The following is a 16074-nucleotide window of genomic DNA, read 5'->3' as shown; positions in this document are numbered from 1 at the left end:
ATGTATTTATAAAAAGGACAGATAGAACGTTGACTATCATCAATAATAAGCGCAGTCCGTACAACACTGTAAATCAACTATACTTCAATTAAAAAATAATAATAATAATAAGTGAGGTCCAACCTGTAGACGTAGTTAGCCTCAAATTCCTCAAACTTAATTCTACATTATTATTTGACATTAGGTGTTTCAATAATAATTACAATTATCAGAACTTTCTTACTGCACAATGGAGAAAAAAAAAGTAGCCTACTAGAAAACAGAAGCATATACTTTATTTTAGCTTCCCTCTTTGGACAAACCTATGATATTGAAAAGAGATGAAATTTTTTTTTAAGATTTTTTTTTTGACGTGGACCATTTTTTTTAAGTCCTTAATGAATTTGTTACAATACTGCTTTTGTTTTTTATGTTTTCATTTTTTAGCCCTGAGGCATGTGGGATCTTAGCTCCCTGACCAAGGATCGAACCCACACCTCCTGCGTTGGAAGGCGAAGTCTTAACCAATGGACTGCCAGGGAAGTCCCTAAGATGAATTTTTTAAACTCCCAAGTCTGTAATTTTTAACTAAAAACCTCACAGTCCCTGTGAGGTAGTAATCTTTTTAGATACTACCACAGGGCAGAAAAATAGCAACAGAGATATCCCAGAATCATGTATACAGCTAACCTACCCGAAAGATAGGATCCTACAAACATTAAAATTTTTTAAAGGAACAAAATTTTATTTATATTTAAAGTGTTTTACCTTGTGCTAAACAGAGTTAGGCATTTACTTTTTCATAAGACAACGAACAAAATTATATTTCTCCACCTTAAGCAAAGGGTGGAAGTCAACTGAGCAAGAGCCAAAATTAACAATGACAATTTAACATTTTATCTGGGGAAAGAAGATGAAACGACCTATTTCCGAATATGCCCTTAGTCTAGAGGATGGGATACAATACTCCATATTCTAATGTGTGCATAGGAACAATTATTTCCTGTGTTAACCTTATGTAGTATAAATTATCCTAATCCTACTAGGATTAAGGTCATAATATTGATTACATCTTTATATTTTATACCCCACAGAGTTTTAAAAATCAGATTGTTTACATGTATCTACTCCATAGACAGAGTAAATTATGTACAGCCTAGGGTTTAATGCACTTACAGTTCCTTGTGTTTCTCTTCAGCCAAGATTTGGTCATTCAGTTTAAGAGAATACCTGTTAACACAGAAACAAAAATATACTGGTCATATAAACATACGTTTGCCTCATGGACATCTGACTGTGATATCAACATACAGCCAGTTGACCCCTATCAAATAAACACTACTACACTGTTAACAGGTCTCTATCTTAATTGATAAAACATTTAAAACTGCCTAAGTTCTTTTTTTTTTAGTATTTATTTATTTATTTAGGATGCACCGGGTCTTAGTTGAGGCACGTGGGACCTTCATTGCAGCATGCAGTATCTTTTAGTTGCAGCATGCAGACTTCTTAGTTGCGGCATGCATGCAGGATCTAGTTCCCTGACTAAGGATTGAACCCAGGCCCCCTGCATTGGGAGCACGGATACCCAATGGACCACCAGGGAAGTCCCCCAAAGTGCCTAAGTTCTTTGATGGTCTATTAGTCACTTCCACAGACACCACCTCAAGAACTAAAGGGAGATGAACTTGATCATACTTTAAAAATATGAGTTATCTTCAATATTCTTCTGTAGTGAATCATCTGTTACTTTCACGCAGCAGTTCAAAATTCAAGAGACTACTAAAATGTTAAGTATTTAATAGTTCACAAAACAATATGAAGTTATTCTTTTATTAAATACATAGCAAACATCTGTGTGTACCAGACTATGTACTAGGTAGTGAGACATATGAGGAAAAGTAAGTTTTGGAGTTCTTGACTAAACCATTTACTAGCTTAATGACCACAGCCAATTCTTTCACCTCTTTAAGTCTAAGTTTCCCTGGCTATAAAATAGAGGCTACCATAAATATTAGAACAGGGATCTTCCAATATCATATATTTATACTATTGAAGGTAAACAGACTCTCTGAGGAGTACACTGAAATAGATAAACAACAATGGACAGGTCTTCAATTTCCACTTGTATTCATTCCTTTCCTAAAACTAATCTCCCTGACAATGGATCAGAGGTCTAAACGGAGAGGTCATCCAAATTCTCCTTACTTGACTCCCCTTCCACAAGTCTTTACTCACTTTATAAAAAGAATGGCATACTTCTCATCCATCCTGAATGAAACCGTACTGCATTGCCTAGATATAAAAATCTCTGAAGTATTAAACAAGGAATGATTCATAATATTTTGTCTGCAAAGCCTTCTTTACTTAAAGTACTACAAAGTGACTATAGGGCTTCCTGTTCTATAATTACTGTAAAGAATGAAGATAGAAATTAAAAATGAGTAATTGTGATAGGATGTTCTATTTTCAGATATATTATAGAATGGGGCAGAAGTTGGTTACAATTTTCATTTAAAAAGTTCATCATTTCTAGCCCATGTTCATCATCCAAGATTACATTACTTTTCAGGGAGAGTTCTGTGAAGCAAAGCTCAGAGAGTTTCTAAAAAGAACAAGAAAGACAGTTCTTCCAAGCAACACACTTTTTTTTTTTTTTGCGGTACTTGAGCCTCTCACTGTTGTGGCTTCTCCCGTTGCGGAGCACAGGCTCCGGACGCGCAGGCTCAGCGGCCATGGCTCACGGGCCCAGCTGCTCTGAAGCATGTGGGATCTTCCCGGACCGGGACACGAACCCGCGTCCCCTGTATCGGCAGGGGGACTCTCAACCACTGCACCACCAGGGAAGCCCCAAGCAACACACTTTTAAAACAAGTCTCCTTGCCTTCCATTTATCTACCAAGGATTAAATATCAAACATGGCTGTCACAGGAACACAAATCAAATCATTTATTTGAACTGAAAAATAAAGTCAGACTTCTTAGATCATGAAAGTCAATCTGATTGTTTTGACAATGAAAGAACAGTTTTGCCAGCAAGGTTCCAAGGCAGACAATGGCTTTAAACTGAATAAATGGCTTTGGTTAAAACATGTTTAAGGCAAAAAAAAAGTTTAAGGCAGCTGATAAAAACATCTTATCAAAAAAATATCCTTTTGACATAGGTATACTGAAGTTAACAATATTTAGCTTTTCTCAATAGCTCCTGAACAATGCCTATAAGTAAAACACTAATAGATATAATTACTACCTAATATAATTATATTAAGAAGACTTAATAAAGCCTTTTTTGGTATACATCCCAGAACTGCACATCTCTAATGACTCTAATGACCCTGGCAAGTCAGGTGGTTTCTAGTCTTTGCTTTCAACGAAACTGAAGAAGGACTTAATCAAATTACCAGCTGACAGATAAATAAAAATAATTTTGATGATAAATCATTTGATGACAGAAGAGTTCAAATAACTGAGTGACAACTACTAAAACAAAACTGTGCATTACCATTCAATTAATTATGTAAACAAATTGCTCAGAATTTACACCTCTTAAAGAAAAAAGGGGGAAATAAAATTGATGCTGACCATTGTCTTATTGCAGCATTGAGTATTATTTATCTACAAAAGGTTGAATTAATTGAAAAACACTGAAGATCAGCTTCACCCATCTCATGCTTCACCCAAACATGCATTTCCAAAATAACTTATTTTCTTGTTTAATAATGATTTAACATTTTAATACATTTATGTTGTTTTACTATATGCTAATTACAATTTAAAATCTAGGAAATTTTTTTAAACTTGACTTCACATATATATATGTTGCAGAGACATACAATAGGGTGATCAATATGCACGAAAGGCTTTCATGCATAAAAATATATTGCCTTCATAATGTATGCATAGTATATTACATGCAAAACATAATCCATGCATAAAAATACACCACATAAGGATAAAATCTGGTGGGGAAAAGTGTAATAGAGATACGAATTTAAACAGAGAAAGGAATATAAATTTTTTAAATGTTTAAAAAGAGCCTGTTTGTGTCTTTTTATAAATGAATCATGGTAGATATCAAACCACAATGGTATTTAGTATGCACTAAGAGTGATTTATCAGTTTTATTTAACATTACAATATAAAAATCATAAATATTAATTTAATGAGTGAGGAAGTACTTGTTCATTGAAACATTTTTATGGGGCTTCCCTGGTGGCGCAGTGGTTGAGAGTCCGCCTGCCGATGCAGGGGACACGGGTTCGTGCCCCAGTCTGGGAAGATCCCACATGCCGCGGAGCAGCTGGGCCCGTAAGCCATGGCCGCTGAGCCTGTGCGTCTGGAGCCTGTGCTCCGCAACGGGAGAGGCCACAACAGTGAGAGACCCGCGTACCGCAAAAAAAAAAAAAAAAATTTTTTACGGAAGCTAAAAAGTTTCAACCAGTGGATTTGATGATATCTATGTCTTAGCAAAGTGCTTGGTACATATAAAATAGGACCTCAATGTTACTTTCCTTCTTTCTCTAGCTGGTTAGTAAAAGAGAAAGAACAAACATTTCTTGCCCTTAAGGACCTCACAATTCAGTAGACAAATCAGAATAAAAGTAACTGCTCATAGTGTGATAAGTATTACAATAAAGTTAAGTATAATGTTTATTATAATAAAGAAAAGAGGGAGTAATAAGTCTCCTTCATAAGAGAGTCAAAAAACGGACAGCTTTTATCTGTTGCCCAACTTTCTCTTCCTCTCCTATTTCATCTCTTCTTTGCTCCTTCCCCATGAACAACCTTCCCTTTTAAAGTCTGAGGACAAGAATTTGAAGGGAATAGTGAAGGTGGCCCGTAAAAAAGATCCATAGTATAGCCAAGAAGCAGACTAGGATAGCCTAATTGTGATCAAATCACCCAAAGGGAAATTCTACTCGCCAGATTCACAGAGTACATCTTCAGGTCCTCAACAATAAATTTGCAAGATCCATTTTGCACTATCCTCCAGGCAAATTAGTTCTCTAACCCCAAACTTCAAAATGTTCATTCAGTCTTCCCATAGTATTTCTGTCTCTGATCTGATTTTCCCCTGCCCCAAACCAGGGTATTTTCCATCAGATCTCAATAACCTTTACATTTCTTCATCTTTGCTGCTTTTTAACAATTTTATCTTGCTTATCTCTTCCTTGACTCTTGCACCCTTCTTCTTAAGAACCTGACCTATACATATACTACCCAGAATCAGTCAGACTGCTAGGTTTGAGGACACAGTTATATACTAAAAGGACTGCCTCAAATTTATTTCGGAAGTAGGCAAGATATAAATTAGAATTATAAATGTAAAAGTAAATACACCATCAGGTCCCTAATTCTTACTAATGAAATGGAGCTATTTCTCACTGAAACATTTAATGTTAATGTTTGTTTGTTAAATGTTTGTTTAAATGTGGGGCTATAATTGTATGTAGTTCTTATTTTCATTTAATGTATGCTGTTCTGCCAACCTAACTGCTGTTGGCAGAAAAAAAAGATACACAGCCTTTTGAATCTATTACATTTAACTTATTCTCTGAGTATTCAGTTTTAAATTAATAAACGTCAAAAGGAAAATTCAACTTAGTAGGAAGTAGAAAGTAGAGCGCTGTATTTCAACTTTCTACTACGTCTTTTCCAAAATAATACAAAGCACAGACTATTTTTTAGTTGGGTTTTGTTTCCTAAAAACATGATTAAACAGATGTTCTACTTTTATATCCATTTCTTGATTCAAACATGAACATAGTCCCTAAAAAAGCCAGAGACAGCAAAATGGTATAGTGGTAGTTCTCAACCTTTTTTCTACCTGAATTTACCAGAAGGAAAAGAAATACACACCAATCAGCAGAAAATGAGGAAGCAGGAGAGAGCACAGGGAAGGGCCCTCTTTACCCTGCCTCTAGTCTCCACAAAGAGAGCCTCTGAGTCAATGAAACTACATTAGATTGAAAGTCAAAGACCTGTGTCATTGTCCTGATTCTGCCATTAAGTAGAAAAGCCATTTAATTTCTCTAAAGAGGATAAAACTACCTATGTGACAGAGTTGCTATGTGGATCAAAAAAAATAATACTTCAGGGGGCTTCCCTGGTGGTGGTGCAGTGGTTAAGAATCTGCCTGCCAATGCAGGGGACACGGGTTCGATCCCTGGTCTGGGAAGATCCCACATGCCATGGAGCAATTAAGCCCATGTGCCACAACTAATGAGCCCGTGTGCCACAACTACTGAAGCCTGCGCCCCTAGAGCCTGTGCTCTGCAACAAGAGAAGCCACTCCAATGAGAAGCCCACGCACCGCAACGAAGAGCAGCCCCCACTCACCACAACTAGAGAAAGTCCCCGGGCAACAAGAAGACCCAACACAGCCAAAGATAAATAAAATAAACAAATTTTAAAAAAACAAAAAAAAAGATAATACTTGAAAAGGGCCCAGCATATTATTTAACAGATATAAAGGCTCACCCCTCCCCCCTTTCTTGGAATGCCTCCACCTCTACCAAATCAATAATTAAATTAGCTCAAAAGTAGATTGGTGGGGGGGGGGGGTTGTTAAAGTATTTCACTTGTTTTGAAACAACTGCACAACTACAAATTTCCATTAAGGAAACATCAGGCAGTTGTATACAAGGATGTCAACTAGAGCATAATTTATGGAAAAGTAAAACTGTAAACTATTACACCATCCAAAACGTATCCAACTGCATCAGTAAATTACAGTTCAACCATGGGGAAATGGTTCAATATTGTTTTTTTTAAAAAAAAGGAGAGGGACTTCCCTAGTGGTCCAGTGGGTAAGACTCCGTGCTCCCAGGGCAGGGGGCCCAGGTTTGATCCCTGGTCAGGAAACTAGATCCTGCACACATGCTGCAACTAAGAGTTTGCATGCCGCAAGTAAGAAGTCCGCATGCCACAAATGAAAAAAAAAAAAATCCTGGAACTTGCCTGGTGGCACAGTGGTCAAGAATCCACCTGCCAATGCAGGGGACACGGGCTCAATCCCTGGTCCGGGAAGATCCCACATGCCACAGAGCAACTAAGCCTGTGCGTCACAACTACTGAGCCTGCGTGCCACAGCTACTGAAGCCCGCAGCCTAGAGCCCGTGCTCCGCAGCAAGAGAAGCCACTGCAACGAGAAGCCCGCGCACCGATGAAGAGTAGCCTCCACTCACTGAAACTAGAGAAAGCCCATGGGCAGCAACAAAGACCCAACGCAGCCAAAAATAAATAAATAAAATAAACAAATTTACAAAAAAAAAAAATCCCACATGCCACAACTAAGACCCAGCGCGGCCAGAATGAATGAATAAATGAATGAATGAATAATTTTTTTTAAAAAAAGAAAAAGCTTGCAATATACTCCCAAAAAGAATTGGAAACATATATATCAAAATATTATATATCATTGCATATGATTTTTATTTTTTCTTTGTGTTTTTAAAATGTACATAATAAGGATATTATTTTGAAATTAGAAAAACTATATTAAAAACAATTACATACAACACTTTAGAATGTGGTTATGATACTCATCCGGATACAGTTTCCACTTAAACTTTTCAACCAATGAACTTGTAAGCCTCCAAAGATTACATGAAAACTTTTCTTGTACAAAAAAATTTAAATAAACTTAATTTAAATACTTTATTATATAAATATTGACAGCAACAGGTGACAAGTAAGTAGGAAGAAGGGAAGTGGGAACGGAGGGAGAAGGAGGGGTAGAGGGGACACAGGAGGAGGGGAGAGGAGAAGGAGGAGAAATACTTCCCTCAATCCTGTCTGAGCTATTTAAGGAAGACACTCTTGAAGCAAAGAAAGAATAAAATCCAATAATGGCATTCCTACCATGGGCAATGGGAAAATGGTATTATTATTTAGGTTTATAATTAAGTATCTGAACACATAAATAAAATGTATTAATACATTATAGATAACTATTGAGATACGCTAGAACAACAGTAGTGTACAAGTAACAGTAATAAAACAAAGTTTGGGCCTTTTGTAAGAAACTGAAACAGACACTATTTATTCAGATGTGTTCTTTCCCTGAAGATTAGCATAACTTAGAATTTCAGGCTCAGAAAGGTCCTTGAAGAGACTGTGAAGTCCAGAACAGCCCAGTCATAAATGAAATGCCCTACCAATGTCACAGATAGTAACGTCAAGCTAAGACTTGCTATATAGCAGGATGATAATAAAATATTCCATAAATACTTGCAACTAAGATTGCCCTGTGAGAATTAAATGAGTAAAATTCTAGAAATCTACAAATATTACCATATAAACCAAAGAACCCTAATGGTTCCTGTTAAGTTTTATGAAGTTGACAGAATCAATCATACAGATAATGTGGATATAGTGAGATTTTAAACAACATAACATGTTTAAATGGCTCTTGCAATTGTAAAATAAAAGTTGATTCAAACATATTAGAGGGACTTCCCTGGTGGTCCAGTGGGTAAGACTCCACACTCCCAATGCAGGGGACCCGGTCTGATTCCTGATCAGGGAACTAGATCCTGCATGCATGCTACAACTAAGAGGTTGCATGGTGCAACTAAGAAGTTCACATGCCACAACTAAAGATCCCACGTGCTGCAATGAAGATCCCGCATGGTGCAACTAAGACCCAGTGCAGCCAAAATAAATAAATATTTTTTTATAAAAACATATTAGAGGGAATTCCCTGGCAGTCCAGTGGTTAGGACTCTGTGCTTTCACTGCCCAGGGGCCAGGTTCAATCCATGGTCAGGGAACTAAGATCCCGCAAGATGCGCAGTGCAGCCAAAAAAAAAAGCAAATTAAAAAAAAAAAAAACCATATTAGAAAGCACAGAGAACTATATTCAATATCTTGCGATAAACCATAATGGAAAAGAATATTAAAAAAGGAAGGTATATATATGTATAACTGAATCACTTTACTGTACAACAGTAATTAACACAACATTGTAAATCAACTATACTTCAATTTAAAAAAATACAAAAAAAAAAACAGAAAGGAAGAAAAAGGAGATCAAAAGTGTTAATCTACTAATATTTCAGCTTTCACTAAAGCTGAAATTTAAGAGGCTTATAAAGAAACAGATTAAGAGTAAACCATGGGGGGCTTCCCTCATGGCACACTGGTTAAGAATCCGCCTGCCAATGCAGGGGACGTGGGTTCGAGCCCTGGTCCTGGAAGATCCCACATGCTGCGGAGCAACTAGGCCGGTGTGCCACGACTACTGAGCCTGTGCTCTAGAGCCTGCGAGCCACAATTACTGAAGCCTGTGCACCTAGAGCCCATGCTCCGCGACAAGAGAAGCCACCGCAATGAGAAGCCCACGCACCGCAATGAAGAGTAGCCCCCGCTCACCGCAACTAAAGAACGCCCTCGGGCAGCAACAAAGACCCAAGGCAGCCAAAAATTAATTAAATAATTAATTATTTTTTTAAAAGAATAAACCATGGGGTTTGAATGCAAATAACAGCAATAAGTTACAAGGTTTACGAAAATAATATTTTAAATTCTCATTAAAAAACTAGATGGGGGGGGCTTCCCTGGTGGCGCAGTGGTTGAGAGTCCGCCTGCCGATGCGGGGGACATGGGTTCGTGCCCCAGTCTGGGAAGATCCCACATGCCGCAGAGTGGCTAGGCCCGTGAGCCATGGCCGCTGAGCCTGCGCATCTGGAGCCTGTGCTCCGCAATGGGAGAGACCACAACAGTGAGAGGACCGCGTACCGCAAAAAAAAAAAAAAAAAAACAACTAGATGAGGATTAAAACTCAATTAGAGAAAGCTGGAGGAAATAATAATTAAGCTAGATTTAAACCTAAGCACATAGAACTATACTCTTTGTATTTTAAAAAAATCATTGATAATTATTCATAACAACCAGCCACATATTTTCATTAAAGGAAATTTTTTAAATTTGGTACTTGTAAGATGTCACCACTTGGCTCTTGGGCCACATGAACAAAACTAGCCCACGTTGTATCACATTTCCTATATATTTCTAAGTACATTTTAGTCTGGATTCTGTCCCTACATGTCACTCCACTGTGATTTACTTAGCTGAGGTCACCACTGACATCCTATTGTCAAGTCCAGTGGACTCCTGTAGGCTTTATGTTACCAATCTGTTACATCTGATATTATTAACCACTCTGCCATACAAAGTCACTATTCTTTGTGAGACCTTATCTTAGTTCTCCTGCTACAAGTTCACCATTTCTTCTCCATCTCCTACCATACTTCTTCATCTACCCATCCATTAAATGTTCTATCTTCCACCCCACTTCTCCTTTTACTTTATGCCCTTCCTCTAGAAAGGCTTATCTATTGGTTGCTTTAAACACTACCTATATAATAATGGTGGCAGCAATGGTGGTGATAATGATGATGATGATAATGGTAAAAATAGCTAACATTTATTGAATGGCATTATGTCAAATTACAATTAAATATAATGTTTATTACACATCTCTCTCACCATGAATTCTCTACCCACCAGAAACATAAATCAAACTCTCTCCTAAATATGCCCACCTAGATATCACACATTCATCTCATGCATGAACAAAACAACTCAATCTCTCCATCCCCTCTAACATGTCCTCCCCCTCCCATACTCCCTAACTCAGTTATAAATAACATCTAGTCATTTACCAAAACTAAACATTGGAATGTCATCCCTGACTCCTTTGCCCTTTTCATTAAATCAATCATCAAGTCTTAACTTTATAACACTGAAGTATTATTGAACTTTCTCCCATTGTCTCCTAACTGTAATGATTAGGTCACCATCTCGCAACACGTCTATCACTACAGCCTCCTCTAATTTATCTCCTCAAATTCTCTGACATACTGCAGACACAGTGATTTACAGAATTCTAAACGTGAATCTGACCATGTCATCCGCCTGCTTATTAACCCCCCTCAAGTTGTCTCCACTGTCTGTAACAGAGATGTGAGACATTCCAAGCTCTCTGGTAGCCAATAATATTAGCTAGCACATGGCAAATACATAAATTATCTCATTCAATCCTCACATTATAATACTCCTATTTTAATATTCCTACTATAATATTGCTATTTTATTCACAAGGAAACTGAGCTTCCACAGATTAAGAAATATAACCAAAGTCACACAACTACAAGTCACTCCAGAGCACAATCTTAACCTGTATTCTATAATGCCACAGTATATGAATCAATTTCTTTCTACATTTGTCTCCTCAATTACACTACTAGCTGCTTAAAGGCAAGAAACTTATTTAACACTGTAGTCCCAGTATTTGGCAAAATGCTGACCACAAAGCAGGTGCTCCAAAAAATGTATACTGAGCTCAAATGAACTGTTAAAAATGAATCCATGCTTAGGTAAGCCTTAAGAATACCATTTTCCTCAATATTTCCTCAAAAGTCAGGTCTGGAGGTACTTCCCTGGTGGTCCAGTGGCTAAGACTCTGCACTCCCAATGCAGAGGGCCTGCGTTCGATCCCTGGTTTGGGAACTAGATCCCACATGTCTCAACTAAAGATTCCATATGCCACAACTAATGACCCAGTGCAGCCAAATAAATAAATAAATATGAAAAAAGAAAAAAGACAGACAGACCAAGGTTGTTTAAAAAAAAAAAATCAGGTCTGAAAATCAGAGAAGCCACGAGGAATACCATCTTATAATATCTGGGGCAAAATGAAATCTTCATAAATGAGTCTATGTTCATTTAGCGTCCATAATTTAGGTCTTATTTGAAGAAGCTCCAGAACAACTCAAAACCAATTACTTAATATGAAATAATATAAAGATTCAGAGTTTATTTCAAATGCAAATTTCAATACCAGTTTATTTCAAATTCTAAGAATCTAGAATTCATTAAAAAAAAATCAAAATAGCCGAAGATCATCTTTCTTTTAATGAAGGGCAAAGGTAACTAAGCTAAAGGAAATATTCAAAATTCAGTAGCCTTTCCAAATACCACAAATAATCTAAAAAAGTTATTGAAAAAAAATTCTACTCACAATAGCAACAACTATATTTTAAAAATACCTAGAATAAACCTAACAAAAATGTACACTTATGAAGAAAACTAAATTTTGCAATAAGACCTAAGCTACAGTGTCTAATACTATAACCACTAATCACATTACTATTTGAATTTAAATTAATTAAAATAAAATAAAATTTTAAAATTCAATACATCAGTGGTCAGACTTCCCTGGCGGTCCAGTGGTTAAGACTCTGTGCTTCCACTGCAGGGGGCACGGGTTTGATCCCTGGTCGGGGAACTAAGATCCCACAGGCCTTGCGGCACAGCCCAAAAAAAAAAAACACATCAGTTGCACTAACCACACTTCAAACATTCAAAGCTAAATGTGACTACTGGTTACCATATTGGAAAACACAGATATACAACATTTCCAGCATTGCAGAAAGTACTAGTGGACCACTGCTGCAGAGACAGTAAGTTACCCCAGATTTCATTTTTACTTTTAATCGCTTCTACGTGGTTTGAATTTTTTCCAAGAATCATTTATTTTTATAATTTTTGAAGCTAACAAATTTAGCAATGACCACTCCATAAGATGTGTAAGTCTAAAAAATCAAAACTATTCATTTTGCAACCCTGTATCTAATGTACTTAGAGCCTATCTGTTATTGAAATATATAAAAGAATACATAAACTAAATGGAGAAATACATGTATAGATAGAAAAACTCATATGTTAAAGATCTCATTTTTCCCAAATTCATCTATAAAGGTAATGTAATTCCAAACAAAATCCCAGAAACAATTTTTGTAGAACCTGACAAGCTTATTCTAAAATCTGTGGACAAAAGAAAAGAGCCAAGAACAACTAAGAAAATTCCTGAATAAAAACAAAGTGTAGGGACTTGCCCTATCAGACATCAAGACTTAGTGTAAAGCTTTAGTAACAAAATAAAAATAGGGCTATATTAGTTCAAGGACAGACAAGCAGACTAGAAGGGAAAAAAAAAAAAAGTTAAGAAGCCAGAGACCAGACTATAGATAAACAAAAATTGTCATTGCAGATCAGTGGGTAGAAGTTGGCCTATTCACAATATAGTAATATAATAGCTGATTCCCTAAAAGGAAAATCTTTTTAAAAACTAGATCCCTACCTCACATCATATACAAAAATCAATTCAGGATCAATTAAGGATCTAAATACACAAAGCATAATGCTATAACTTGTAGAAGAAAATACTGCAAAATAGCTATACAGAGACTTAACTACAAAAGTGTCAGAGCACCTCACAATTAGTTTTAAACAAAACAATGATAGCTTTTTAACTGTATATAAGGAGTCTCACTTGACACTCCAAATATTGTTTCACCTTCACACCTAATATACATCATTTATCAAAGTAATTCATTTTAGCTTATACAAATAATTCACCTGTAAATTTCTGGCATTGAATAATCAGCATTGAAATTTATGACCAACTTTACTTTGAGTATTTTTAGAGTAAACATTAAGTAATATCTTTCATGTATGCTTACATTAATCAAGATTTACCTAAGGTTCATATCATTATATTATTAAGGATTTATGTCTGTGAGAGAAACACATTTCCTGAACTACTCTAGCTTCCCTTCTTAAAACTGAGTATTTTTATTTCTAATGATGACTTTTATTTCCCAATTACCATTTCATTAATCCTCTCATTCCTCTTACTTCTGTGGTATTTATATGGTGTCAGGAAAAATTAAGGCAAATCTGTCTTACATATTTGTTTTCCATCCCTATTAATACATTCCTTTCCTTTGTTCCCCATAATTACACCAATACTCATCTGGAAGTATTTATATGTTCCATATTTCCTCCTCTCCTCATACCCACTGTGTCTCTTCAATATGCTGGAAAAGATTATTCTCAATAGCCTACTTCCTACCACAAGTGTCCTACTTATTTTCAGTTGTAATATTTTGGCAAATTGGATACACCAAAACTAACTTAATTCTGCTTTTCTCAGATCCTAATTTTTTCTTATTCAAGGGAAAAACCAGCTTTACAATCTTCAAATAAAGACTAGGATACTCTAGAAGAAATTTAACTTTTGAATATCAAATAATTATCTAGTTGATATTTCTGAATCATGGCCATGCTTGCTCTATTGGGGAAACAGGTCAATTGTAGACAACATACCATCTTCCCAACATAAGAAGTGCACTGTTTTGAAAGTTCAGTCAAAAAGAGAATTGTTGAGTCTTTCAATCTCTCACAAAGAAATTATTAATCTGATGCACTAATTAAAACTAAATGTTGGGGCTTCCCTGGTGGCGCAGTGGTTGAGAGTCTGCCTGCCAATGCAGGGGACACGGGTTCAAGCCCTGGTCTGGGAAGATCCCACGTGCCACGGAGCAGCTGGGCCCGTGAGCTACAAATACTGAGCTCTGCGCGTCTGGAGCCTGTGCTCCGCAGTGAGAGGCCGCGACAGTGAGAGGCCCGCGCACCGCAATGAAGAGTGGCCCCCGCTTGCCACAACTAGAGAAAGCCCTCGCACAGAAACGAAGACCCAACACAGCCAAAAATAAATAAATGAATAAATAAATTTATAAAAAAAAAAAAATAAATAAATGTTAACAATTTTTGGAGCAAACTACACACATTTTTCTCATCTACACTCTATACTAAAAGGAAAATAGAATTTCATTGTTTATGAGCCTTTATGTATCTACTTAATTTACACTCAAAAAATCTGGATATATAATTGAGTTTTTCACTTTCGAATTAATATTTCCATAGTAAGATAGTAGAAAATAAAGAATACAGGTTTTACAATTAAAACAAGCATGTATTTCAAATTACTGCACAATGACTGATACATTTTTTGGTCATGAACAAATGACTTAAGCTCTGTTATTCTTTACGAGGATAACTACCTCATAAAGTTATCATGAGGACTAAACTAATACCATATAAAAACGTACCCAATCATGTTGAATAATGCTTTATTGTCAGACAATAATTGTTAAAAATTATTATACTCTTGTTTTTTCTCCTTACTCTTGAAAGTTTTTCAGATGGATTCTCCATGGCCCTTCTTTAGATTCAACCCTTTGTTGTATACCAGTCCAGTGTGCAAAGACCATTAGAATATGACGGTTCTTGTTCTTTAAAAAACTGCTCTGAAAAGCTTGACAAACATAGCATGTGAAAAATATATCTTCACAAAAATGTATGTGAAGAAAATATCAATTCTTTCATTAACTTTTTTTTTTTTTTTTTGCGGTACTTGGGCCTCTCACTGTTGTGGCCTCTCCCGTTGCGGAGCACAGGCTCCGGACGCGCAGGCTCAGCAGCCATGGCTCACTTCCCAGACCAGGACACGAACCCGTGTCCCCTGCATCGGCAGGCAGACTCTCAACCACTGCACCACCAGGGAAGCCCTCTCATTAACTTTTAACATTGAACACTTAAAACTCCACTTTAAAAAAAGCCTTTCATAAAAAAATGTTTTTCAGCCAAACACTATTCACCAAGTGCCTAACATGTATCCAGCACCATGCCAAGAGTCATGTAAGAAAAAAGCATAGTGCAGTTCCTTTGCACCAAGAGCTTACTGTATATAGAAAAGATTTAGTAAGATACTTTCCTTAATTGCCTCTCTCCCCAGCAATGTTTATAAACACTGCATGCAAGGCTTATACTATGGATATTTAATTGTAAACCTAGTACAATAAAATATATATATTGAGCTTCCTCTCAAGTAAGAAATTAGAAAGCAGAAGAGAGTAACGAGAGCCAAGAAAGTCAAAGGAAATTGTAAATTTAAGGGAAAAAAACCCTCTCTTTTATTCAAAACACTGCTTGTTTGGCAAATCATAAGTTAAGATCATCACATAAATACACAAACTGTTAAACAGTTAAAACAAAAGATGAAGCCAGTAATCAACAAAAGATATGAACTAAAGGAAAGTAAGAAAATCATTTTTATTTATCCAGAGACTGCTCTGACATAGAAACCAGGCTTACCCATTTTGAATCCCCAAAATCTGGCATGTAGTTATTAATTCTTAGTTTGTACAATAGGTTCAAACTGTTAATAATTTAATCATCTGTTTAA

The 16074-nt window shown here is 36.3% G+C and overlaps 1 protein-coding gene across 5 annotated transcripts in view; it reads right to left on the bottom strand.

The window, feature by feature from the left end:
- The window catches only part of ADK (adenosine kinase), a 502519-nt gene that overhangs the window by 432768 nt on the left and 53677 nt on the right, over positions 1 to 16074 (bottom strand). For all 5 annotated transcript variants that reach the window (XM_032608840.1, XM_032608839.1, XM_032608837.1 and 2 more), the window contains exon 3: positions 1156 to 1209. In XM_032608840.1, the coding sequence (XP_032464731.1) occupies positions 1156 to 1209 (54 nt within the window). The remainder of the gene's footprint in view (positions 1 to 1155; positions 1210 to 16074) is intronic.

The sequence above is a fragment of the Phocoena sinus genome, chromosome 16 (assembly GCF_008692025.1).
Source record: "Phocoena sinus isolate mPhoSin1 chromosome 16, mPhoSin1.pri, whole genome shotgun sequence".
NCBI lineage: Eukaryota > Metazoa > Chordata > Mammalia > Artiodactyla > Phocoenidae > Phocoena > Phocoena sinus.
This window is presented reverse-complemented; position numbering and strand designations above follow the sequence as displayed.